The 25398-nt window shown below is 30.1% G+C and overlaps 1 protein-coding gene across 17 annotated transcripts; it reads left to right on the top strand.

The window, feature by feature from the left end:
- Positions 1–7984: 7984 nt before the first annotated feature.
- Positions 7985–25180, top strand: LOC143225915 (transmembrane protein 33-like). Of its 17 annotated transcripts, none has more exons than XM_076456127.1 (10): positions 7991–8129; positions 8218–8251; positions 9540–9688; positions 11175–11290; positions 15868–15962; positions 16746–16930; positions 18193–18260; positions 18572–18705; positions 20415–20498; positions 20821–25180. In XM_076456127.1, exons 4-10 carry the CDS (start codon positions 11210–11212, stop codon positions 20954–20956), a joined length of 783 nt encoding a protein of 260 aa, XP_076312242.1. In that variant the 5' UTR covers positions 7991–8129; positions 8218–8251; positions 9540–9688; positions 11175–11209; the 3' UTR covers positions 20957–25180. The 17 variants fall into 17 exon arrangements, with proteins under 17 accessions (XP_076312253.1, XP_076312249.1, XP_076312245.1 ...); XM_076456142.1 differs by having other exon boundaries at positions 7996–8129; positions 9540–9574; positions 11202–11290; XM_076456135.1 differs by having other exon boundaries at positions 7996–8129; positions 11198–11290.
- Positions 25181–25398: the final 218 nt, after the last annotated feature.

The raw sequence follows: 25398 nt of genomic DNA, 5'->3' as shown, positions 1-25398 counted from the left end.
CATTGAGGGACGCCACACCATAAACACCTTGAATGTTTCGTGTAGTTTCTGCTGCACTGTTTCCTTTTTTACTCACAAAGCATTATATGCCTAATGTGCTTCTCAGACACCCATCTTTATAAGGGTTTATTTGATTAATGATCTGAAAAAGTGGAGTTGAGTTAGTGTAGTTTATTTGTCTAAACATTTTTATACACGTCCTACTACATATTTTAGTCATTAAAGCCTTCTTCAAAGACAGAAATGGTGATACACTTTCTCTATTAAGTTTTCGGACATTACTTATGGGATAACCTAATATAATACCTCCATGCTGATAATACAAGTGTATTCGGTGAAGGATTCGAACTTGCACCAGCAGATTGCGAAGCGAGCGCTCCTAATCAATAGGCCATTACAGGTTATATTTTGAACATCTGGGAACTTTAAGTTTCATACGTGAGTTTTTAAATTTTTGTTTTGTTAGATATTCATTATTATTTATTGCATCAACTTATTCCAACAAAACTGGGAAATTATCTAAGGTTCATAGATCATAACTCTTCCATTAAAGGAAGTTAAATCGGAAATATTTTACAAAGTTAAAGTTGTTTGGCTGTTTTAAAGCGTAAAAATACACAACGAGCTGTTTGCTCTCTGACTACCAAAGGTATGGAAATCCGATTTCTAGCGACTGGGGGACACCAAGTTAGAGATTAATTTAGTAAATCGGGCACTTTGCATGACTGAAATATTTGGCCATTGTTATCTCAGTTCATTGCTTTAGTTTTGTTTCTAACCTCTTTTAAGTATATTTTTCAAATTAATTTTAAGATGTACAGAGGAAACAATAACAAAAACTTATCTTATCGTTAACAACTTATGAAGAAGATCATAACGGTGTTCTTTAAATAAACTTATGAAGAAGACCATAACGGTGTTCTTTAAATAAATTTTAATTTTTAAAGTAATTCTTCGAAGTTAAAGAGTTTCTTTCCCTTTCTGTTCATTTTTTGTTAAGATATTAAAAACTGTATAAAAGGTGATTCATATATACACGAATTACAAAAAAAGTAAATTTGTTATCTATCAGCCTATAATGATTCAATAATTGTTGTAGAGACAACTGAAATTTCTTTGACAACTTTAAATTCATTAGAAAAACTTAAAACTGCTCAGGTTTAAAATTACATGTGCATAAATATGAAACTTTCTATTTTGTTGAATTTCGAGCAGGGTTATTTGTTCTCAGTTTTGAAGCAATAGATTATTGGGAAGCCTGTTGACACTACCCAATGTCAGCTCTTACAAGAAAACACCGGATAGCCTGATTCTAACTGAGTTTTTCATTATGCCATCATTTCTTTGCAGACAAATATAAAAGACCTTTGTGAACCTGACGATGACCGAAGAAGGTCGAAACGTTGTTCGCTCTTCTATGTAAAATATTTTCTCAACCCAAACGAGCCGTTTTTGCATATAAATTTCTCTACAAGTGGGTTTTCTCGACATCACTGAGCTAGTTAGTCAAGAACAACATGAGCAGGCGGGATGAAGAAGTCAAAAGACCTGACTCTCCTAGGTCACCAAAGACCAAATCTCGACACAGAGAACTAGTTGGCAGCACTCTCCGTCCGAATTGGCCACTCTTGACCAGGATTGACTGTTACTCTTATAATGCAGCCACAAATGAAACTGCAGAATTTGTCAAGAATCCGAAATCGAGTAGCCTTAACCTGATATTCTATCCACTAAGTGATGATAGAGACAAAACCATATAGAATATGTAAAAGAATATTATTTTAAATTTAAAAAAATTATGGTTTTAATAGAATAAGCCTGAATCCTTTATCAAAACAGTATAAATCATACTAATACACAGTTAATAAAATATGTATTAATTTTATTCACTATTTATCGCAACAAGAATTCAGTATCAAAAGATATAGCACAACATGTTCGTAACAAAAATAAGAAATGTAGTGTTGGTTGACTGTTGTTAAGCACTAAACTACACATGAGCCGTCTGATTTGTGTCTAATAATGATGGACACTTAGCTCTAAGTTCTTTCAAACAAATAAACCTATTGCTTTAGCTTACATGGATGTTGTGAAACATTTCAAGGAAAAGGTCATTAAGTATTGCTTTGCTGAAAAGTTCATCCATTAACTACAACTATTAGAGTAACTGCAAATAGTCTACTGTAAACTGTATCTATGCATGTTGATTTACAACACTATATACGAAGCTTAACAAAGCATCAAATATAACATCTACAAAACAGATGATGCATATTATATTTGAAAAACACAGTATCTATTCAATTTTCAGCGTGAATAAGAAAATAATGGCAAAAATAAATGTATTTCCATCAGCACTGTTACATTCTTTATGGAAACTGCCTTGCTCCTCTGAGTAGGCTCCCATGTTTTTCTTGAATTTTTCAACATGAGCGTCAAGGATATGGATTTTTTCAGGAGCATCCTGCAGCCCATTTTACCGTAGTTCTTCACCAGAGCCTCAATCAGTTCCACATAATTTTTAGCCTTGTGATTGCCTAAGAAGACCCGAACCACTGCGACAAAGCTGCCCCAAGCTTTTTTTTCTTCCTACTGAGGTTCTTGGGGAATTATGTGCACTTTAGGATGTTCTTTATTTGTGGTCCAACTAAGACACCAGCTTTGACCTTTGTGTCAGACAGAATAAAGAAGAAGTCTCGAAGGTACTTGAAGATTACAGACTCCTTATCAAGAGCTGAGACAGTTTGTTTCATGAGACCCAATTTTATGAGCAATGGTAAGAACAAAACCTTTTGGAGGTTCACTAGTGGCTTACACTTAACATTGTGCCTCCCCACAGAGAACACGATCCGTTGTGGCCAGTGCTTCCTGTTGTAGTGCACTGCGGTGTCCCTGCTATCTCAAAGGCAAAGATAACAGCGAAACTTGGTAAACCCTTCTTGGAGACTCATCAGGAATGCCACCATTTTGAAGTCTCCGATAATCTCCCAGCCATACTCATTATACTTCAAGGATTCTAGCAAGGTCTTGACGCTGTTGTATTCCTCTTTGAGGAATACTGAATGAGCCAGGGGAAGAGACGGATACTTATTCCTGTTATGGAGCAGCACAGCTTTGTGGCTTCTGGATGCGTCTGGAGAATGCTTGAAACTTCTTTATGCCATCTCTGATAAAATCAGATAGGTTTATGTGCTCATTTAGACAGCTATAACTAAACTGAAGTGGTAAGCCTCTGTATATATATTACTATGGAAAGTTCTAAAAAAATTCTAAAAGGTTCTCGAAAATTCTCGTAAGTTCTACAAATATTCTAGAAAGCTCTTGAAAATTCTTGTACGTTCAAGAAAATTCTCTATCAGCTACGCAGCATTGAATCTACCTGGAATGTCCTGGAAAATGGGTAAATTTGAAAATTTCATTACCCAGGTCACAAAAGCAAAGTTTGAAGAGCAAAATAGGTCTCTTCCATTTACTTTAGGTACAATAAATTGGAAAATAACCCTTTCTGCCCAGGAACAAGAAAAAGTAAAAATTTTGTTACATAATGTAATTTCATTGAAACTATTTCCAAAGATCAGTAAAATTTACAATACACACTTTTTAAGAGGAATAATAGCGTAGAGTGGTTGAACACCAAAACCGAAAATGATTCATTCCTGTTTATAAAAAGTTTTAATTAATTTTTCAGTCGAATATGGATAAATAAAAACAATTAATTATAGATCTCTGCTAAAAAAACACCACAGGTGTTTAATATTACAAGGAACTATTAAAATAGAAAGCAAAGAAATTTAAGAATATGCTTCTTTAATATATCACTTGAATTATGGTGTTGATTAGTTTATTATTAAGCTTGTTTCCATTATAACTCATAAACCTTTTTATTGTATAGTAGCTTCGATGTGATTGGTAGGGCCCTTTGGATGATGTAACTCCTTTTTCTTAGCTCTAAATGTAGATTATTTTCCTCATTAGAAAAAAATCTGTGACTTTCAGCAGATGTTTTGATAATAATTTCATTATTTATTTTTTCAGTTGATTAATGATCTTGAATTATAAACGGAAAATATATGCTACTGTGATTTATTACTATACATGATGGTCATAAAAAACTAAAGAACAAAATCATGAGAAAATGTTAATATAAAAGGGGGAATAGGGAATAAAAAAAATTACAGTAGCAAAATAGGTAGTTTAAAGTGAAAATCCAATTCCCGAAATATAAATAAACAAGCTTCAGGTTTGAGACATAAAGTTGAAATTATTTTTCAAAGTCACAAATACTCATTTTGATTCTCCTAGCCTTTAGACATGGAGTTAGAATTGGGATCTGTAGCTTGAAGAAAATACCGTCAGTCATCATCGTGACTGCCGATCTGATGGCCAAACCAGAGCTTGGTGGTATCTTTCAAACTATGGCTTAAATATTTCTGTCGTGGTGTAACGTTTGAAACATTTGTGGAATATGTTTGAAATAGATCATGCATTGGCAAAAATACAAAACAACAATAATAATAAAAAATTGATCCTCTCAGGAGCGTTGTGTCCAAAAAGATAGTAACCCTATATATAAATAAATGACATGCAACATCAATACATTTGCAACAAAAATTAATAATTGCAATATGAGGCTCCATAAAAGCAACAGATTAAATTAATCAGTTGATTGAGTGTCAAAGGTTATTCAACCTTTGTTACTACTAGATAAACAAATAAACTTAAAACTATCTCGTCCAATGCCCCATGATGTGTTTAGTAATACTCTCCAGGTTTTATTGCAATACTCATAACCATATTTGGGGCAGGCTGGTGAAACAATATGAAATAATATAAAAGAAGAACAAATGAGCGACACCTATATTACAAACTACTACCATGGTTCATGGCATTCGCATTACTTTTTTTTTTAGATTAACTAGTTAGCACTCTTACTTTGTCAATTCCCTGCTTAATCTTTTGGTTAAGTCACTCGACTCATAACCTGAGGGTCACTGGTTTTAATCCCCTCGTTGTGTATGTGGATGTTATAAAGTGATAGTTAATTCCCCTGTTCGTTGGTAAACAGAAACCTACAATTTGGCGGTGGGTGGTTTTGACCAACTGCCTTCCTTGTAGTCTATCACTTCAAAATTAGATGCAACTGGAGCAGACAACCCGCGAGTAGCTTTGCGTGAAATTCTTAAACAAACACGAGTATTTTGTCATTTGAAGATATTGGTTATTTGAAAGAAAAATCTTTAAAGTATAATTTTAGTAGAAAGAAGAAAAACACCATCCACTGTTATCTCTCCCAAACGGAGAAAAACTACTTTTTTATTTTTTAAAATTATAAACCTGCGTCATAAAATCACGGTGTTTTTAATATTTGGATTTTATACTTAATAATATCATTAAATCTCCTTTTATTGACAACTATTTTACTGAAAACACATCCCTTATTTTTAGTCCCTTCCTCTGTGTCAGTGATAAGTCTGAAAGCTCATAATGCTACAACTTGGGGTGCGATGCTCATTGTGGCTAGAGTACAAACAGCCCATTGATTTAGAAAAATTAACATTTCTTTCCATCAGAATGAATAAAAAATTCGCATTTATGTGTTGACTGCGTCGACCTTATTCTTATATTAGTTACACATTCTTAAGGCTCTTTCACTTATCGTGTTTTTAGGGGTTCCTTTGTACAATGGGTTCTCATGCGCATCATTTTGTAGAGTTTAAAAAAACCCTAAAAATTTTGTCTTCCTAATTTTTGCTAATATAAATGGTCAAGCAAAGAATTTAAAATTGCCTTCTAGAAAATTTGTTATGTTAAGTTTCAGTTAATAGTGACCACTAACAATATTGACATAAACAGCGCATATGGAATAAATGATCATAGAGTTTTGTTTGTTTTGTTTTTTTATATTTCGCGCAAAGCTACACGAGGACTATTTGCGCTAGCTGTCTCTAATTTTGCAGTGTAAGACTAGAGAGAAGGCAGTTAGTTTTCACCACCCAACGTCAACTTTTGGGCTACTCTTTTACCAACGAATAGTGGGATTGACCGTCATATTATAACGCCCCCACGGCTGAAAGGGCGAGCATGTTTGGTGCGACGGGGATTCGAAGCCGCGACCTTCTAATTACAAGTCAAACGCCTTGATCATACAGTTTAAGAGAGTCATAGGGTTTAAGTATAATTGTTTCAATGTTGAAATTCAGATGTGTTGAATATCAACCAGTCAGTAGTACTCACCAATATAAGAACAACATAATTTTCTGTCATCCTTATAATACACTAAATCTGAACGTACAAAGCGTGCTTAACGGCATCACAGTACAGACCTTGGACTCCTTTATCCAATGTCCGGCACATTAACCATTAAGCCACGCCTGTCCTCAGGATTTATTAAAATCATAGTAGTGACTGGCTTTCATATTGTGAGCCCAACGAAACTGACCGCTGGATTTTTATCTTTCATTAATAAAGACATTTTGTTTATATTGATGTCAAATCATTTTATCGAATCTTCTAGATTTAATTCAACCAAGTCTAAATTTATATTAATTCTGCAACATACCGATTTTACCAAACCTCTTGTTTACAGTGATTACTATTCTCACTCTTCAGAAATGAACGTATCTGAAAATATAACATTTTATTGGAAGAATTTAAATTTTAAGCAAGTGTTTTAGTAATCAGTCAAATTCTCTTTATGTATTAATTTCTAGATGCATCTCTTGTTATATTCCTCTGTGTCAATGACAAAATTTGTGTGTATTTCTCTTATAATTCTGAAGTGTGTAATTGTAAAGTTTTTATAAACGTATGAGCTGGATTTTTTACAGTAGGTGCTTTGACCTGCAGGCGATAAATTTCAACAATAAACAAACAGCACATAGCACACTTATTTAAAAATAATATATTGAAATAAGTCAAATGTTTCTCAAGTGTTCGTTACACAGTTAGTTACAACAGTTGTATTCAGAGCTTTAAATAATCGTCTTTTTCCATCAAAGTCTGCACAATATGGTTTAATTACTCTATACACAACTGATAAGAAAAATTATTTTTCTTTGCACTGCTATTACAGTACAATATGTGATCATTTTACTTATGATACATTGTTGGTTTCCACAGCTGTATCTAGAACATTAAATAATTGTTTCTTTTTGTCAAAGTCTACATAGATTAGTTCAATTACTTTTAGAACATAATCTGTCAAAACGAATTATTCTTCTCTACTTTGTTGTTACAATATAATCTGTAATATTTCTACTTTACAAATTGTCATTATACACGTTTTATGACCAAACTTACAACCAGGCAGTCTATGTCTATTTTTTCTATATAACTAAATAAATAATTATGTCTTATTCGAACTTCATTTTGTGCTCGTATTTATATTATAGCTTGAGCGATGCTTAGAACATCCTACACATTACGATATACCATGATGTAATAATACTCAATCAAAACAACGAGAAAAACACAAAAAGTTCTGGTAATATGACTCAATAATATACAAAATGCCGATTCATAACAAATGGACTACTCAAAGTATGGTCCGTACACAGTTACTTAAACAAACTTGCGATACATTATCGCTTCTTAAAATAACCAAATTTAACACTCTTGCTGTACTTAAATCATTTAAACCATAACACTTGAATAAATTTAGATAATTGTGTATATGTAACAGTCAGTAAATAATTCTCTACTTGTCTAGCCAAGAAAAAATTATGGGTATCAAGAGTCTGAGGTAACAATAAATGATTAATTTTAACGTAGATTTACTACTAATAAATATGTTTAGCTTCATAGCTTATAACGCTAAAATTTGGGTTTTGATACTTGTGGTTGATACAACATATAGACAATTATAGAGCTTTGCGCTTAATAACAAACTAATAAACTGAACATCTAAGAACAAAGTGTTATCTTTATTAAAACATTATGTACCAGAAAACGAAATAAAAATTTATTACTTACCGTGAGAGGGCATGATCCACTTTTAAAGCCTGGTTACGAGATTAGCCTATATCTATATTATAATTTACGTATGAAACTATATCTATTAAATAAATAATAAATTGGTAACAATAATTTTTTCTGTGGGATATCGTTGTAAAATAATAGCATTTTGAAAGGTAAATTTAACAATATTCTTTACAGCTTTCCGTATTAATAAATTTCTACTAACGAAACGTACTTGGTTAAATGCATTTTTTTTTTTAGTGAAGAGGTACAGAGAGTAAGGGCAAGAGAAAAAGTAGGTCCAAATTCGCCGAAAATGATTAAATGGGTTTTTAATAATGTTAACCATGATTATATTATGTTTTATTTGAAATTCTTAATATTTTATTTTGTAATGCCTAAAAAGAAAATATATTTGTGAATCCTTTTAAATTTATATAAAACTTTTTCAAATATTTTAATTCTGTTATTACTAACTTTAAAGTTTAACTTTTAAGTCTTTGGCTAGAGTTTATGATTAATAATTCAACAATTCCTGATTAAGAAATGGCATAGACTAATAATACAACTAAAAACTAATGTTGTAATATTTAATTGAAGTATATTCAATATTAACTACTTATTATCAATAAAAGTTTCAAGTTTTAAACCAAGAGTTTCACAAATGTGATCAGAATTCATTAGGTTGTAGTCATAATTCAGTATCAACTATTTTCAGTTTTTGCTTTGTATTACACCCAACCTTTAAATGTAATAAAATAATATTGAGGCGCGATTTGGTTATTAATTTTCTGGAATTCGGAAGTGATATAATTATTCAGTAAAAGTACTCTTGTTTCCACAAATTTCTCATATCGACAGAAGCACATGGTATTTGATTATGAATGAATCACAAATGTGCGAACCTTCTAATTTTATGTATAATGCTATAATATAGGGAACCAAACAGGGATAATAAGTTTTGAATTTAATATTAATCACTGATGAGGTTATTGTTCAGAAAATTTAGGTGGGAGAATTTTTTTTAGGGCTAATCATTATTGTGTAAGTAGTTATTAGGTTTAAGATTTTAGCAAATTAAGATCAAAGCTAGTAATATCTCTGTTCCAGTTCTCATAATAACATTTTTGCTATGAAATTTTTTAAAAAAGAGGGAGCATCTAAAGAAAATTGAAAGAAACTTTTGAATGGGAATTTGTGTTTGAAATGGGAAACCTTTACTTACCAAATTTTAACAAACTCAAAGCATTTAATTTTCATTTATTTGTAATGTCAGATTGTTAAAAAATATAAAAGGACAAATGCCATACTTAAGTTAACTGATGCACATAGAAATCTGAAGTGTAATTAAATAAAAGCATTAATAAATTTGTAATATTCAAATGAATTTTTGTAATTAGAAACTAAAATAAATTATTTCTTCCTAAAACCTTGTATGGGAAATCAATTTAAAGAGGACATATATGCTACAAAGTTTCTAAATCTTTATATAAAATGTCATTTTACTAGTAGTAATGTAAATGGAATTTTAGCTTACATACAAAGAAATACTGAGTGTGTTTTTAATGCTTTGGATTTGAAAGATATAGAAGAAGGATCGATCTTCTGAAACTTGCTGGTGAGAGATAGGATTTTATGTCAAACAAGCATATAGGAGTTATTGCAGGACATAAAAGATCAGACTGATCAGAGATTTTTATTATGTGATTCCTGTAAACACACACACACACTTGTAAGTTTTCAATTTCTATTGTATGAGGTATGGGGACAAGTTTGAATGTTTTAAATTTTTAGAAAGAATTTTAGGTGATGGGAAAAGGGATGGAACTGGGACAGAAAAGGAGAAGAAAGTTAATAGTGTGGAACAGAAATTAGGGAAAAATAAACTGAATATTGATTATTGGGTTTTGTTACTGAGGCCAAACGAATATGCATTCTGATCAATCAGACAGACACAGTGAAAAATTAGGGAAAGTTTTTATGAACCTTGGTTGAGATACAGAAAATATCTGGAAGATTATTTACACTGGCTTAGAATATAACATTTGTAGAGTTATTATAGCTACTACTTTATGTAAATTACTTTTGTAATTTTTATAGCTTCCCTGTAGATAGCTTTGCAGATATTATTTTTAGAAAGTCCATTTTTAAACCATGATACAAGGTTTATCATTTGTTAAGCTGGGATAATGAATCAAAGGATGGTGTGAGATATAGCTGTAAAAATTTTCAAAAGTAAATTGTTTTTAATTCAACTTCAGTGTATTTCTAAGAAGAATAAAAGGATAATGGAGAAGATCAAACCTAAATGGTATACTAAAGTTATAAAGTAAAATGCCATACCTTTAAGAAGCTTAAATTGACAGGAATTTTATATAACCATAGTAAAGGCTAGGATTTGGCCAAAAACATTAAGTTCAAAGGAGCATATGAAAAACAATTGGCTGTTGGTGATAAAACTAACAGTTGAAATTTTGTCAGTAATATAAAAGATAGCATAATATTAAAATGGATATTGGGCCCTGAAAGAATGCTAATTAAGCAGTGCTTTTATCAAAAAGTACTAGATAACCAATTTTTAAGATTTTTAAAATCCTCCTTGTTTTTACAAGAAAATGTATTACTAATAATTCTGATTATTTTATGGGAATTGTTTAAATTTACTTGAATCATGTAGATATTAATCCTTTGGTAGTAAGTAATGATGAAGATTGAGAAATTAAACATAAATAAAGCAAAAATATTAGATTTAGCTTTCCTCCAAAGTTTTAAAGAAGGTCAGAGATTAGATGAAGCACATATTTCAGTCAAAAAGATGTGATGATGATCTGGAGAAAGAGAAAACTAAAATGTAAATGATTCCAGTAAGCAAACATGACAGACATGTGTCCTTCTTAAACATGATCATATATGTACAGTTTTTAACTAGAAAGTCAGAAAATTTGTATGAATTGTCCCCAGATGTGTATAACTGTTCAAATAAATTTGATTCCTGAGCAAAATGACTGAAATATATATTATAAAAATTGCAAACATTTTGAAAAATCCTCTGAGTTAATGAATTGGGTGGTATTTTGTTAAAGTTTGTTATAATGCTGTTTTGTAAGTAATCCATTATGATGAGGTATTTTTTACACATGTAATTATGCATTAAAACTTTAGCTAATATGTTTTGTGTGTTGATTATGCTTGTATGTATCACTGAAAGCAATAATTAGTTATAGATTAAGGTATTAAAAAGATAGAACCAACAATGAGTGACAACCAGTCAAGTTCAAGTGCCAGTTCAGAATATCAAAACTCTACTCCACGAAGAGGCCTTCAAGCTGTGATCGTAAGTCAAATTTTTCTGTCAGTTACATCACTACACTTTATACTTTGAACATCTGTTAACTACAAATTAATATAGTTGTGTTGCTGTTTTACTGTTTTAAATGTTGTCCATATTTCCAAGTGATTGAAGATTTTGGTAGTTTCATCATGATTGTATGTTTAACACAAAAGTTATATATATATCAGATATAGTTACATCTTTACAGTATTTAAAAAGTGAAAATGATAAAGTTAGACAAGTAATAAACATGGTTGGTGCTAATTAACATTGTGTAAGGTATTGTATGCAGCCATATAGAAGTGTAGCAACAAGGTTTTTTCACAACAGTTTGTAAAAGCAGTCAACATAGTCCCAAAGGATCAGATGGATGAGAATGTTTGCTAATAAAAAACAAGCAATTTTTTAACAGTTACATGTAGTTTTCCACCCTTTATAGCTCCTACTATAATTCATGTGTTCAAAGTACAATTCAAAAGCCATAAGTCTAAAAAATGAAAACAACTATTAATTACCAATTTGCTTACCATATTGGATTAATCCTTTCACATTGGGTCACAGTTCAAAGGCCATGTCATCGCATTCAAAGATTTATTGAACTACTATTTTATGAATTTATGTAAATAAGTTTGGGATCAAATTGTAGATTATAATTAAAACTTTAATATCACATATGAGCTAGTTTCTTAATTTGAAAGTAAATATTAAATAGCATACCTAAATGTAGATTTTATTGAATCACATATGTTGAATGCAGCATTTTAAAGTTAGATGTCTCTGATGTCAAAATATTAAGTCTACACTTTTGTAAAAATTAGGAAGTCAAATTACTAATACTATCAAGCTAGAATATAAAATAAGTGTCTCATATCTTTCTATATTGCTGAGATATGGCTTGTATACTGAACCAAATGTAGTGGCCACATTGGACTCTTTCCATTTTTTGAATTTTTGCCTTACATTTACTTACTTCAATATATGGTGTATGAATAACCAATCAAGAGCATAGAATGTACCCAGAAGGGTTTTTCTTGATGTTTAATCTTTGAAAAGGCTTCCATGTTCTTTCAATCCAAGATTTCAATGAGGTAGGTTATGTCTTTCGTCTGCTTAAAATTTCATATTTCATAAAATCTAAATAAATCTTAGTTAGTAAGCATAATAAATCATAGTGGAATTCTGTGGTATCAGTATATAGTTGTTTTTTTTTGGTTATTCAACTGTATATGTAATACCTAAAAAAAAAAAAATTCTTTGATATCCTCCACATGTAAAGTTTTAAAATGCTTAGCAAACTATTTCTAGCAGCAACTGAGCTCAAAAGTTGTAGCTAGAAGAGATAATTGTTCGCTTCACTTCTTGATTTATTGTTCTATATTTCAAGAAAAAGAAGTTTTATAACTTATTTCTAAATAGTAATAATCTATATATATGTAATAATTGAAATGTGGCTGTATATTACAAAATACTAGTCCACTAAAACCAAGCCAAGACCAGGAAGACTAAAGGTCAGTTTTATATTATAGGATATATAACATGAGTACACGTGCACCATGCAATGCAAGTTATGTTAGCTTGGCATGACTGGAAAGTATATATAATAAAGAATAATAAATATATAGTGTTATAAGACTTAAGTTACTTAGCTTAAACATTTGTATTTTAGTGTTATAATATATAGTCATTCTAGTTTTAAAAAAGCATAATTCATATTTCCTAATTTTTTTATGGTGTTTATGAGATTAGTCAAGTGACAGACCCACACAGTTAGAGTATAGAAAATAACATAAAATTTAAAGTCTTACTGAAAACAAATGCTTTAAATGTATTTAGAGGTATTAGAGATTACACAAATAATATTTGAGATTTTTGGGATGAAGAATAGTTTTTTAATCACAACATGAAATCACTTTGCACTAGAACTAGTAATGAAACAGACTCTATTTTCACAAACAAATCTTTAGGAAAATATTTCATTAGAAAATCTGATTTTTCTCTAGACAAAGTATTTGTAATCTTTGCTAAAAATCTAACAAATTTTGTGAAGATATACATGCTGTATCAAAAGTTATAGTGCAAATACTTAACCTATGAAAATGTGTAGATGAACTATGTATATTATACCCAAGCCTGTTGCAAAAGGGTTTATAGTTCTGAAAAACACTTACCTGATGTGCATTGTACATGATTTCTTACAAGTAAACAAGATTGAAGTGAATGATATAACTTTTTCAACATTAGTAATCTATTATGGTCACACATGTATTAGATTATTGTAATGACTTTTATTAATTATTTCCATTAAGAAAACTGACTGTAATTTATCTCGGAATATATCTCACATGTTTGTTCCAAGTTTTACATTGTCTTTCCCCTATTCATTAACCATACTTGAAGAAGGAAAAACCTGTTTGAAATAAGTGTTCATGATTTCATGCTGAAATAAATTGTGGATTATCTGCTGCTGCAAAATACAATACAGTTTGATAGCTTCACAAGTGGACCAGTTACACTGTGTAATTGTTTTTCTATTTTATATGTTTAGTACTTCAGTGTCAGTAATCAGGAAAAGATAACAAGAGTATAGTTTGTCAAAGAAAGTCATTATAGAATACAACACATTTTGTTTTGTTTTTAAATGAGTGAAAAAAATTAGGAAAATAATAAAGAGCACTGGAATAAACTTTAGCCTACTGGTTCTTTGACATTTTTAAGAAGATTCATGGTTACAGCCATTCATAAGTATGGCTTATTGATTTTGACAAATGATATAGTACTAATTATATTGCATAATTATTTAGGTGTACTATTCCATGTCTGGACTTGTAATATTTCTCAAGTTATTCTTCAAAACTGTTTAGTTGTATTATTCATGGTGTGAAGAAAAATAATATTCAATGCAGCAAGTTAGCATATCCAGTATTTCAGTCAAAGTGTGAAATTTCACTCTGAGATGAGTCATAATATATCTAATAAAACGGTTCTTTGAAAGTAGTGTCAGGATTAGCTCCACCAAAAAAAATTTTCTAGCTTATTTTATCCTTATGAATCAACATATTTTAGCATTTTATTAGGTTTTTATATGCTTAATGACTTCATTCCTACATATGTTGAGTACTAGGTAACAGTTCAAGGTGTTGGGTCAACAGGTGCTAACCTCTCATATAAGGAAATAAAAAGAGTTCCTTTATAGATGTGACTGTTGATCTTTTGGTTTTATACTGTTATAGGATTTTTCATCTGTGCCATACAATACATTATTTTCAAGCACTCTCATGTCCTCATATATTAATAAAGATCTTCCATAGTTGTCCCCTTTCACTAATATAAAGAGGACAATATCTTACCATTAGAGTTATGCTGGATTGGATAAAGAGGCTTATTTCTTGAGCTTATAAACTATCTGACTGAGCTTTATCCCTATATTTCCTTGTGCATATGTCCAGGTGATGGTCTTACCATGCACTTGCTTCGTTTTGTGCCATCCAGCTGAGGGTTAGTCACTGAATTTTACATAGTATTGCATGTGATTTAGCTGCAACTGTTAAGTTGGTGGTGGCACTGTCTCTTTTTTTGTTTGTTCCATTCAAAAATTAGGAGGAGAGTTGTTTTTATGGTTTTCAGTTCACTCTTTGTGCTGCTTGTGGGAAACTTGAATATTTCACCATCTTTACAAAATGTCAAGATAATGAATACCCAACAACTTCTTGTGGTGTTTTTGGTGTAGGAGTCATCTGTGGCTATGATGACATGTGATTGTCTACTATGGACTTTTAGCCCAGCATGGCCATGTGGTTAAGGCATTAGCCTTATCATCTGAGGGTCACAGATTCAAATCCCCATCCAATCAAACATTCTCACCCTTTCAACCATGGAGATGTTATAATGTGACAGTCATTACCACTATTCATTGGTAAAAGAGTAGCCCAAGAGTTGGCAGTGGGTGGTGATGACTAGCTGTCTTCCCTCTAGTCTCACACTACAAAATTAGAGATGGCTAGTGCAGATAACCCTCATGTAGCTTTACGCAAAATTCAAAATAAACCAAAGTGTGGACTTTGATTAGGTGCTGGCAGATTTTGCTTTTTCCCTTCACCTGTGTTTGCCTTCTGAGATATCTTTTTGGCAATTTTGTCTTGACTGTTGTTTGTGGTGTCAGTGTGGAGCTAGAAAGAATATCTCAATTGAAATAGGCAGTAGCTTGAATGTGGAATGCATGATTTTTACATTACAAGGCCCTATTGAAGAATTTTAGCTGTAAACACTGTTGGTGTTTTGTCATGGTGCTGAAGCTTTTGAGATGTAACAGGGCTTTGATAGAGATGGTTAAAGTACATTTCATGACTAGTCTTTAACAGATTTTTGTATACATGCTTGAGAATTGTATAAAGGTCACTCTAAATCTTCTGCACATATTATTTTCTAGATTTTTGCCACAGTATAAACATATATATGATTAAGTATTTGCCATGCATTATTACACCATTTCTGCATTTTGCAGTATTATATGTGTTTTACACGTCATTAACTTTAAAACATAATACAAAAAAAATGTGTGTGTGTGTGTGTGTACTTTACAGGAACACATGACATCTAATAAAGTTGGTGCTCTATTATGGATGACTAGAATGGCCACGATGCTTCTGACTTTCTGGTATTTGATACCATTATTTGGGTAAGTATGTCAAATGCACAAGTTTTTTTGCAGCTATGTAAATGTGTAAATTATTTATAAAACATTATTTTTAATTATGTCAGTTATTGAGCTTCTAATATAATATATTAGTTGAATACAATATTTGATAGTTTTATAAAATCATAATACAACCAGACTATGGATTGTGAACTGTGCTTTAGTCATGGTTGTTATTAGTGGAATATAATTAGTATAATTTGGGTATTCTGTGTCTATGCATTATGCTAAGTAATCAGTAATACATTTCTTTTATTAAATAAAGATCCCAAACAAATACTGTTATTCTTTTTTTTTATCAACTGCTACTGTAAGAAACAGATGCAAAAATAAAAAGTGAATAGCAGTGGTAGTTGTTTTAGTTGCCAGGTGAATATTGAACTGTGCGTGATGATTTTTGCATTAATAATTTATAAAAATTTGTTAAATATCAAAATATCTAATAGTTGAGGCATTCCAAAATATAGAGTTAAAAAAGGTTACTGTCTAATTTTATGTGATACCAATTTAAAATTCTGGTTTAGTTGTAATGATGTATGATAATTTATTCTTTAAAGTGGATATGAGGAGATTTATGATCAAGTTTTTCATCTGTATTGTTACTGGTGTGAACCACTCAACAATACTTTAGATTGAAATCTGATAATTATATCCTGACATTATTTCTTTCAGTCTAGTTTTCTTTATTAAACTTCAGAGGAATATAAATGCTCAGTTGCATCAATGTGATACTTTGACTTTGAACACTGTGCCTATCTTTTTCAGGTTTAATCCATATAGTTGTTATTACAAGGCACTGATGAGTAATGCTGCTACAAGTGCACTTCGTCTTCATCAACGTCTTCCAAATGTTCAGTTCAACAGAGAGTTTCTGACTTTGCTACTGATGGAAGATAGTTGCCACTATCTATTCTATTCCCTTATTTTCCTGTATGCATACCCCATTACATGTATCCTTTATTTGGCAGTAAAAACTGATCTTCAGGTTATGGTATATGAAAAACAAATTCATATCATTATAAACCATTTTTTTCCCAACGTGGAGTACATTAATCTACCTGGAGATTTACGGCAGGTGGTGGTTGTGCCCATGAGATCTCATTAAAGTCAAATTAGTTTAATTTATAAATGGTAGTGTTATCACAATGAATTATTGGCTTTATAATGTTAACTATTAAATTCAAGAAAAACACTACAGACATTCCTCATCATTATTGATTGCTCATTTTTTAAAAATGTTTTTACTTGTAAAGCACTCTAAAAAAAACATATAGTAGATACAGCAAGTATTCTAGACTTGGTATCAGACAACCCTACAGTGTGCCACATCATCTTCAGTCATTGTAATTTTTTATACTTTTTCTAAACTTTTTTCTTTGTTTAATTTATTTTTAATTTTCTTCAAATGTTTGTTGTTTTAAGTTATTTAGCACATAAATTAACAGTAACCTCCTATATTACTTTTAAAAAAACCCTAGAAAGAGGAGGGTTGAGACATCTTATTTAGTTCTATGCCAGAGATAGTGGGTAACAATGTGGTTGATTATTTTGCACATAATTTCTTATGACAGCCAATTGTCTTTGGATTTACAATGCTAAAATCAGGGGTTCAATTCCCCCTCGGTAGACTCAGCAGACAGGCCAATGAGGCTTTGTTGCAAGAAACACACACACACAGCCAACAGAAAAAAATAGAAAATGGATATTTTTTAACTTAGAACAAAATAATTACTTGCATATGTCACTTTTTGTTCAGTTGAGGGGTTGAGTTAAATTGCAGTTAAGTAAGTTTTTACTTTACCCTGTTATTGTGTATGACTGAAGCTTATAACTATCAATAATGTGTTTAAGTTATGATATCTGAGTTAAGTAAAATCTTGTGTATTACCCATTAATGAAATGTACCTTAACTAAACATTTTTATATAATTAAATACAGACAAGCCATCTTTATTTTCTAAATTAAAGTAATGAACATAGTGAACATTCAGTGTGCAATATATCAGTTTTTATCTCATCACTGTGGTGTGGTTGGAACATGCTTTGGGAGAGTGTATTTTGAATGAATATTTTAAAACATTGTAAATCTTAGTTAATACATCTAATTTTTGTAATACAACTTTAAACTGGTGTAAAAGTTAGAAAGAGTTGCATTTTGTAAATATTGTTTCATTTTTAAATTTATAAATAATTGTCCCTAACCAAGCATTAAGTGGTACTTCTACCAATTTTTCTATTTGCACTTCTTCATTCAGCAAGTTATAGCATCATCATACTTGATGTAAGTTGTAATTTTCTATGTAAATATTCCGTAAATTGATAATTAGGTATATTTATTTCAACTGTTTCTCCAGCCTTTTTTTTTTCTTGAATATAATAAGTAAAGTATAGATGTGTAATATTAGAGTAATGAACCAAATAATTGAAAGTAATTAGATAAATGGTTTAGGTGTAATTATTTTTCATGAAATATGTTAGCATTTCATTTTGCTATTATTAGCATTGTTGAAGCTCTTATTGCAAATTTAATTTTGCTTATATATAATTATGCATAGGTGTTTCTCCATTTGAATTATTTTTTTCTGTGCATAGAAACTTGGACAAAATTCAGGATGGTTAGCTCGATCACTGATGTCTTTAGTTGGACAGCAGCAAATCAACATTTTGCGCTTGGTGGCTTTTACAGAAATATTCTTGATGCCTTTAACTTTATTTATGATTTTTACGTAAGTAATGCTTTGTTTTGTTACCAATTATTAGCATTTTAGGAGAACACTTTATAATGATTCATTCATATATTTTTTTATAAACATCTGTAATTACTGTTTCCTTGCAATTGATAAATGATGGACAGGTATTCATATCTTACATATGAATACGAACTTCGTTGAATGAAATCGTAAAAGGCCTCTTAATCAGTGGCTGGATGGTTATGTGTTTGTTCTTTGCAAAGAAAAACATCCTTATATTGAAATATTTAAACAATGTACAGGCAAAAGGGAGTTTTCATGTTCTCTACAAAAGAGGAAAATCTTAAATAGCAAAACGACACTTTAAGTCAGTCAAAGCCAATGCCTTCATCTGCAAGTGAATGCTTTGGATATCTCATTGGATAACTGACAAGATAGGAAATAAAGATTAGAAAATGATGGTTCACAAGCATTCAGTTACATCTTGAAATCATTGGGTTCTTTTATGGGAAAGATGACCAGTTAAATTAGAATTACAGCAATATCATTCTACCACATACCCGTAAAGTCCCTTATCAAACTACATATATGTATAGACATACACTAACTGACATACATCAATGCATGGGTAAGAGATATGGATTTGAATTTCTTGTGATGCCACTCTTTAGGGTACCCTTTTGTACTTTTATTTTGCATGTCTGCATAAAAGGAGTGAAAAAATATTGACAAATCAGTTCTCCAAAAAATGTGACAGCATGGAAACATTAGTATTGGGTCATTAAGAAGATTGGAATATGAGTATTGTGGAAGATATTGTTTTCAGTACTAGCATGTTGAATTTAATATCACATCAAAAACAAGTGATAAATGACGTTATGGACCTGTTAATGTCAGTAACGGGTTCATTATTTTTATATTAATAAAATATGACTGATGACCTTCAAAAATGTGTTGTTCACATATGTAAGGATCACTATATTAGTTTATTTTGCACAAATGTTTTAACTATGAATACATAAAAACATACCAAATAATTTGTAACTCTTGGATAGTTTAGCAAATGTTTGGAAAAGTTTTCAAGTAAAATTGTGATATAATTACACTTGACATGTTTTTCTCTATTTAAATATGTGTAAAAACTACATAGAGATTTTATTAAAATTATTTCAGATGTTTATTCTGCTTCTATATTTTGTTTGGTTATCTGATATAAAAATGACTTTAGTGCTTATAATAATTTGTTATATTTAATCTTATATTGGATTTAAACTTTGATCAATTTTTTAAAAGGTATATGCATAGATAATAAGTTGTGATACTATTTTTAAAGCACATGAAGGCTAATGATAGGCTAGGAGCATATGTGTATGTACACAAATACTAACTGACATATCCTATAATGTGTTGGGAAGAGATAGGAATCTGAATTTTTTGTGATACCCTCTTCAGGGTACCTTAAAGGTACTTTCAGAGTTTGGCAGAGATTAATAGAGTACACAAAGGGGATTCAGTATGAAGATTATACCTTCCTATATAACACTTATCTAATGTTCTTGCCATATTATTAACAAAGAAAAGTTGGAGAGCTATAACTTTTATAGATTGAGTTCAAGTTGTGATTGAAGTTCTTATCTGTATAATGATGTAGTGCAAAATATCTCTCAGATTTCTTTTCTGATAGCTTCAGTTTTTGATTTTTAATTTTTATAGTTATAGTTCAGGATTATTTTTCTTTGGTACAGAGGGCGTGGAAGTCTTCTTACTCCTTTTGTTTATTATCGCTTCTTGACTCTTCGATATGCATCTCGTAGAAATCCCTACACAAGGTAAGTTTTAACTTGTTTTTGTTATAACAAATTGTGTTCTGTTGCTAAGAAGTAAACTTATAAATTATATAAAGTATATTGGTTTGTGATGAGAGAAAAAATTTCTTCTCTTAGATTCTTTATAATATATTCATTAATAGTTGAGAGTAATTTCAGTGTGTTGAAAGTCTAAATTGTCCTTCAGATTTTTAGGCTTTATTGTTAACATTTATTTCTAAAAAATTGTAATCTTAATATTATACCTAAAAGTGTAATTTAATTGTATTACTGCTCATTTTTTAAATATGATGGTACAGAATAAAACTGATACCTGTATTTATAGAAATGTATTCCATGAACTCCGATTGTCTATTGAAATGCAAGCTAACCATCCTCGTTGTCCTGAAACTCTCCGAAGATTTTGTCATTCAGCCATTGGTTTTGTTAGCCGACTTGCTCCTCCTGTGACAACTCAGTAGCCTATATAAGTAACTTTTGATTTAGAAAAATAGTTTTTAAAGTGTAATAACCTGTATGAACATGATTAACATGATCTTTCAGTTGCTAAGAAATAATTGTATATTATCTTTGTAGATGTATGGTGTTGTGACCTCTGATTTAAACTTACTGAATATTTCTGTGAAATTCTTTTTTTCATAAAATATGTCACTCTGTTTGGGCTTAAGTTTCAAGTGTTGTGTACTATAAGATAAACACTTTGCAAGTGTACGTACGTAGATGCATTTTGTTTTGAGATAAAACAAAAAAATGTATTTTTCAAGAAAATTCCCTCTAAAATATGTGTTTTTGAGCCTATTTAAGTTATATAAGTGGTATGAAATGTTTTAATTATAGTTTAATAAGCTTGAAATCTTAACTGTCTCAATACTTGCATTATCTGTTATATTTACTAACCTTGGGATAAAATTGCCCATAAGCAGTGTATGGGTGCTTCCTGCCTTGTGGGCAAAATTGCACCATTAAATTAAAAAAATATATATAAAAAATAAACTTATAGTGGTTCTTTAACACAGTTAACAATTTCAGAATTGTTAAATGTTGTACATCAAATGTTTTTAAAATCACAAATTTGGGTTTGTGATTTAGATTGCAATCTGAATGAAATTATTAGATATTTGTGAATTTCTTCATTTTTTTTCTTGGACATAGTACACCACTTGTATTCAGCTAGGAAGAAAGTTGTAATAATTTTTTAAGAAAATAGTATTAAGTTGATTTTGTAGCATAAGTAAAACTATACTTTTATTGATTTTTACTAAACAACTGTTTTTCAACCTCATTTGTGGATCTCAGCTGTAATAAACAATTATAAACAGTATAAGCTAGTGTTGCTTCTATTTCAATAGAAATGAGAACAAAGTAATAGAACATTAACTTGGTGATATGTTACGAGAACAAAAGGTGTGAACAGTTTCCTCCACAAGTACAGTCTTGTTTTTTGAAAGCTTGCATTATCATTTTGTCTTATTTGCATCCTGATATTGTAGTATGATAGAAAAATAAATGTTTTTTATAGAACAAGATAAGTTAAACTTAGTTAAATCATTTTGCACTCTGTTGTATAAAATTTTGTTTCATCAATGATGCCCCACTGTTTTAACCAATTTTTTCATTAGTTTTATCTGCCTGCTTGAGTAGACAAAGAAAATCACAAAAATTAATTTACAAGAAAAATATATAAATGAATATAAAACATGTGTAATACTTCTTGCATTAATAAATGAAACCTTCTGAAAAACAATTTAAAACCACAGTTCGCATGTTTCTATTTCTGTATGTTAAAAGGTTATTTCTATTGTGTGGTCATAAATACAGATACAGTATAGTTTTAAAAATAAATACTTTACAGAGAAGTTTAAAAGCATATAGGTGGACTTTAAAATCAGTAATTAAAATCAACAACAAAAACAAAGCACTTTTAATTCTTACTTAAAAATCATTGCAATGAAATTGTTTCAATTTTCAGAGCTGTAACTTCATCCAAATATCACACATAAAAAAAAAAATTTCTGTCATCTCTATAACCTGTTGAAATATATTCTGAAATTTCAAACTATTTCATCCACTAATTGTTTTTCAATGAAATAAAACAAACTTTAAAATAGCTACACTGACTGATTCACCTGAGAGTGAAAGACATAATCAGCTTCACTTGAGAGTCTGATAATCTTAGCATTTAAGCCACTTTAACTAATTTGAAGTACTTAATATTTACTTTATGGCATTCAAGAATTAATGTTTTTCTTTTTTACTTGTTTAAAATTTCTGAGTAAAACTGAAAATTTGTACATTCCACATTGAACTTTTATTGCAGTGATTTTAAATTAGTTTTATTTTAATGTACACTCACATGGTTTTTTGTATGTTTGTTTTACAGTAAACACATTGTAAGCTGTTTTGTTTAAATTAAATGCATTGAGAATTAATGTACCATTACAAGAGGATTGATTTTTATTTTATAATGTCTAAGCAAGTTTATGTTTAACGTATAAATAGTCTGGAAATCTGACAGCATTGGTTTTTTAATGAGTGGTTGAGTTTTTACCATACTGAAGTATTCCAGAAATTATATCCTATAATTGTAAATGCCTTAATAGAAGTTTGATTGTTATGTTTTTCAGAAATTTATTCTGTAACTTTTACATTACAGAGTATTATTAATGCAAGTTATTATGATATGAATTATTTTTGCATTATTAATTGCTTTGGAAAATTTTGTTAATATAACCAGAAATATCTTCAGAAATGGGTATCTGTAGGCTGTTTACTGATCTTTGTTATTAATTCAATATAATAAATAGTGGTAATTTTTGTTTTGTAAATTAATACATGTTGTAATATTAATCCCACGTAAAAAACTATTTGTTGTTGTAGAACCTCTGTGTAACAGTGGAAAGTAATCTTATGATACACTGAGAATGTTAAAACCAAGCTTTTACAAATGTACTTTTTGATCAAAATGTTTTTAAATTCATGTGATGCCTGTTATCCTAATATTCATCATACCACTTTTCTTCTCCTATATTATATTAAACAAATGGCAGATATAAGCCTAAATGCCCAGTCAGCAAGGAAAACTGTGGCTGGCAGGCTTTATTCATACCAATGTTATACACCAAGTGAAAGCAAGTATGGGTTTGATTAGCATTAGTTCACATCTACTTGTGTAGTAAACTACCTGTAGCATTTTTAGTAGGAAACTATTTTTTCTTGTTTACTAGAAATATCGAAGATGGAGTGTTAAATCTTTAGTTGTGGCTAAGATTTTGAGATTTTATATACCCATTGTGTTATAGTGTATGTGACTGAAATGTGTAAACTTAAATGAGAGCTATTGATATGTAAATGCATTTGCTTCTTATCATGAAATAAACTTCTAAATACTTCATATATGTAACAGCTACATTATTTAAGAATTGCTGTTGGAATAATTTTGTTGTTACCTGTGTTAATTTCGTTAGAATTACTGAAGGTAGTCCTGATAAAAAAAAAATTAACCAAATGAAATTTTCTAGAACTCCAAGTGTTTTTATTCTTACATCAGTGCTTTATAACACCTAACTTATGACAAAATTATTGTAATATTCATGATAATAGATAGTTATGCTATAACTTTGAAATATTGTATATATTACTTAATGTCAAATCTTTTCTTATTTAATGCTCAAATTTTGAGGATAGTCCAAAAAATTCATAGCTAATGGCAAATCATTTTGAAAACTTTCAAATTACACATTTTTTAACTTACTTTAGAACTTCTGAAGATTTTTATGAAACTTATAGATGCTAAAATGTTTGGACTCCATGAATTACAAACCTTGTTTTTAGAAATATTTTTTTCTATATTAAGTAGTTCACTAACAAACCTCTAGAATGTATAGACATGGTATCCAAGTGACATTTTCTCTTGCTATACTAGGTATTATTTAGTTATATGAGTACTGAATTATTTTAGGGATTGCTTAGCTATATCAGATGTTTTTGTATTGCTCTAAATATTACGTAGCTATATCAGATTCTGTACACTAGTGATAACAGAAATATTTTAGGAAACACATAAATTGTATTTTATAGAATATTTTGCAATTTAATTTGCTTTTCTAGGCCTTTTTGAAATTGTTAGACATTAGTTTGCTATGCTAGTTATTGCTTAGCTGTATAAAATCTTAAATGTGTTAGATAATAATTATAAAAATCAGGTTTTTTTAGATGTTCTGTATAGCACTCAGATAAATCAATGTTCTGAAGATTTTCTTATGTTACCTAGCTGTGCCAGATCTTACGGAAATACTCTAAATATTACTTGGCTACAACAGATACTCTTAAGGTTTAAGTATTAATTATTATTTTCCAAAACATAAAAGATATTCCAGATGTTATTCAGATATTTTAAATTTTATAAAACTTTCAGTATATTTTCTACCACAGATTAGAACTTAAAACAACTGAATAATATTCATTTTACTAAAAACTCTAAATTGTTTCTAATGTTACTCAACTATATGAGAGTGTTTTGTATGGAAGCTCTCAAACTCTTTAGCTTGAAACACCCAAAGACCTCGGACACCTTGGCTAAGGGCCCCAACATACTTTCATTGTAATTTATTATATGATTATGTCTAAGATGCTAGAAATGTTGTATGGTCATATTTATTACAATAAATAAAATCGTTACCAAAACATATTGGTTTCTCTAGTGTCAGAGAAGTTATAAAGAAATTATTTGTACATATACTGTGGTCTCTCTCAGATCATCTTGTGAACCACAGTTTGGAAATTGCCAGTTTGGTCAGAACTTTGAAAGTCTAAATTTACCTACTGTAAGTATCATCTCAAATATAATTTGTTGTTGTTTGATTTGAATATATCTTCCCCTCAGTGGACTCAGCAGAGAGCCCAA

This window comes from Tachypleus tridentatus, chromosome 9, assembly GCF_004210375.1.
Source record: "Tachypleus tridentatus isolate NWPU-2018 chromosome 9, ASM421037v1, whole genome shotgun sequence".
Taxonomy (NCBI): domain Eukaryota; kingdom Metazoa; phylum Arthropoda; class Merostomata; order Xiphosura; family Limulidae; genus Tachypleus; species Tachypleus tridentatus.
This window is presented reverse-complemented; position numbering and strand designations above follow the sequence as displayed.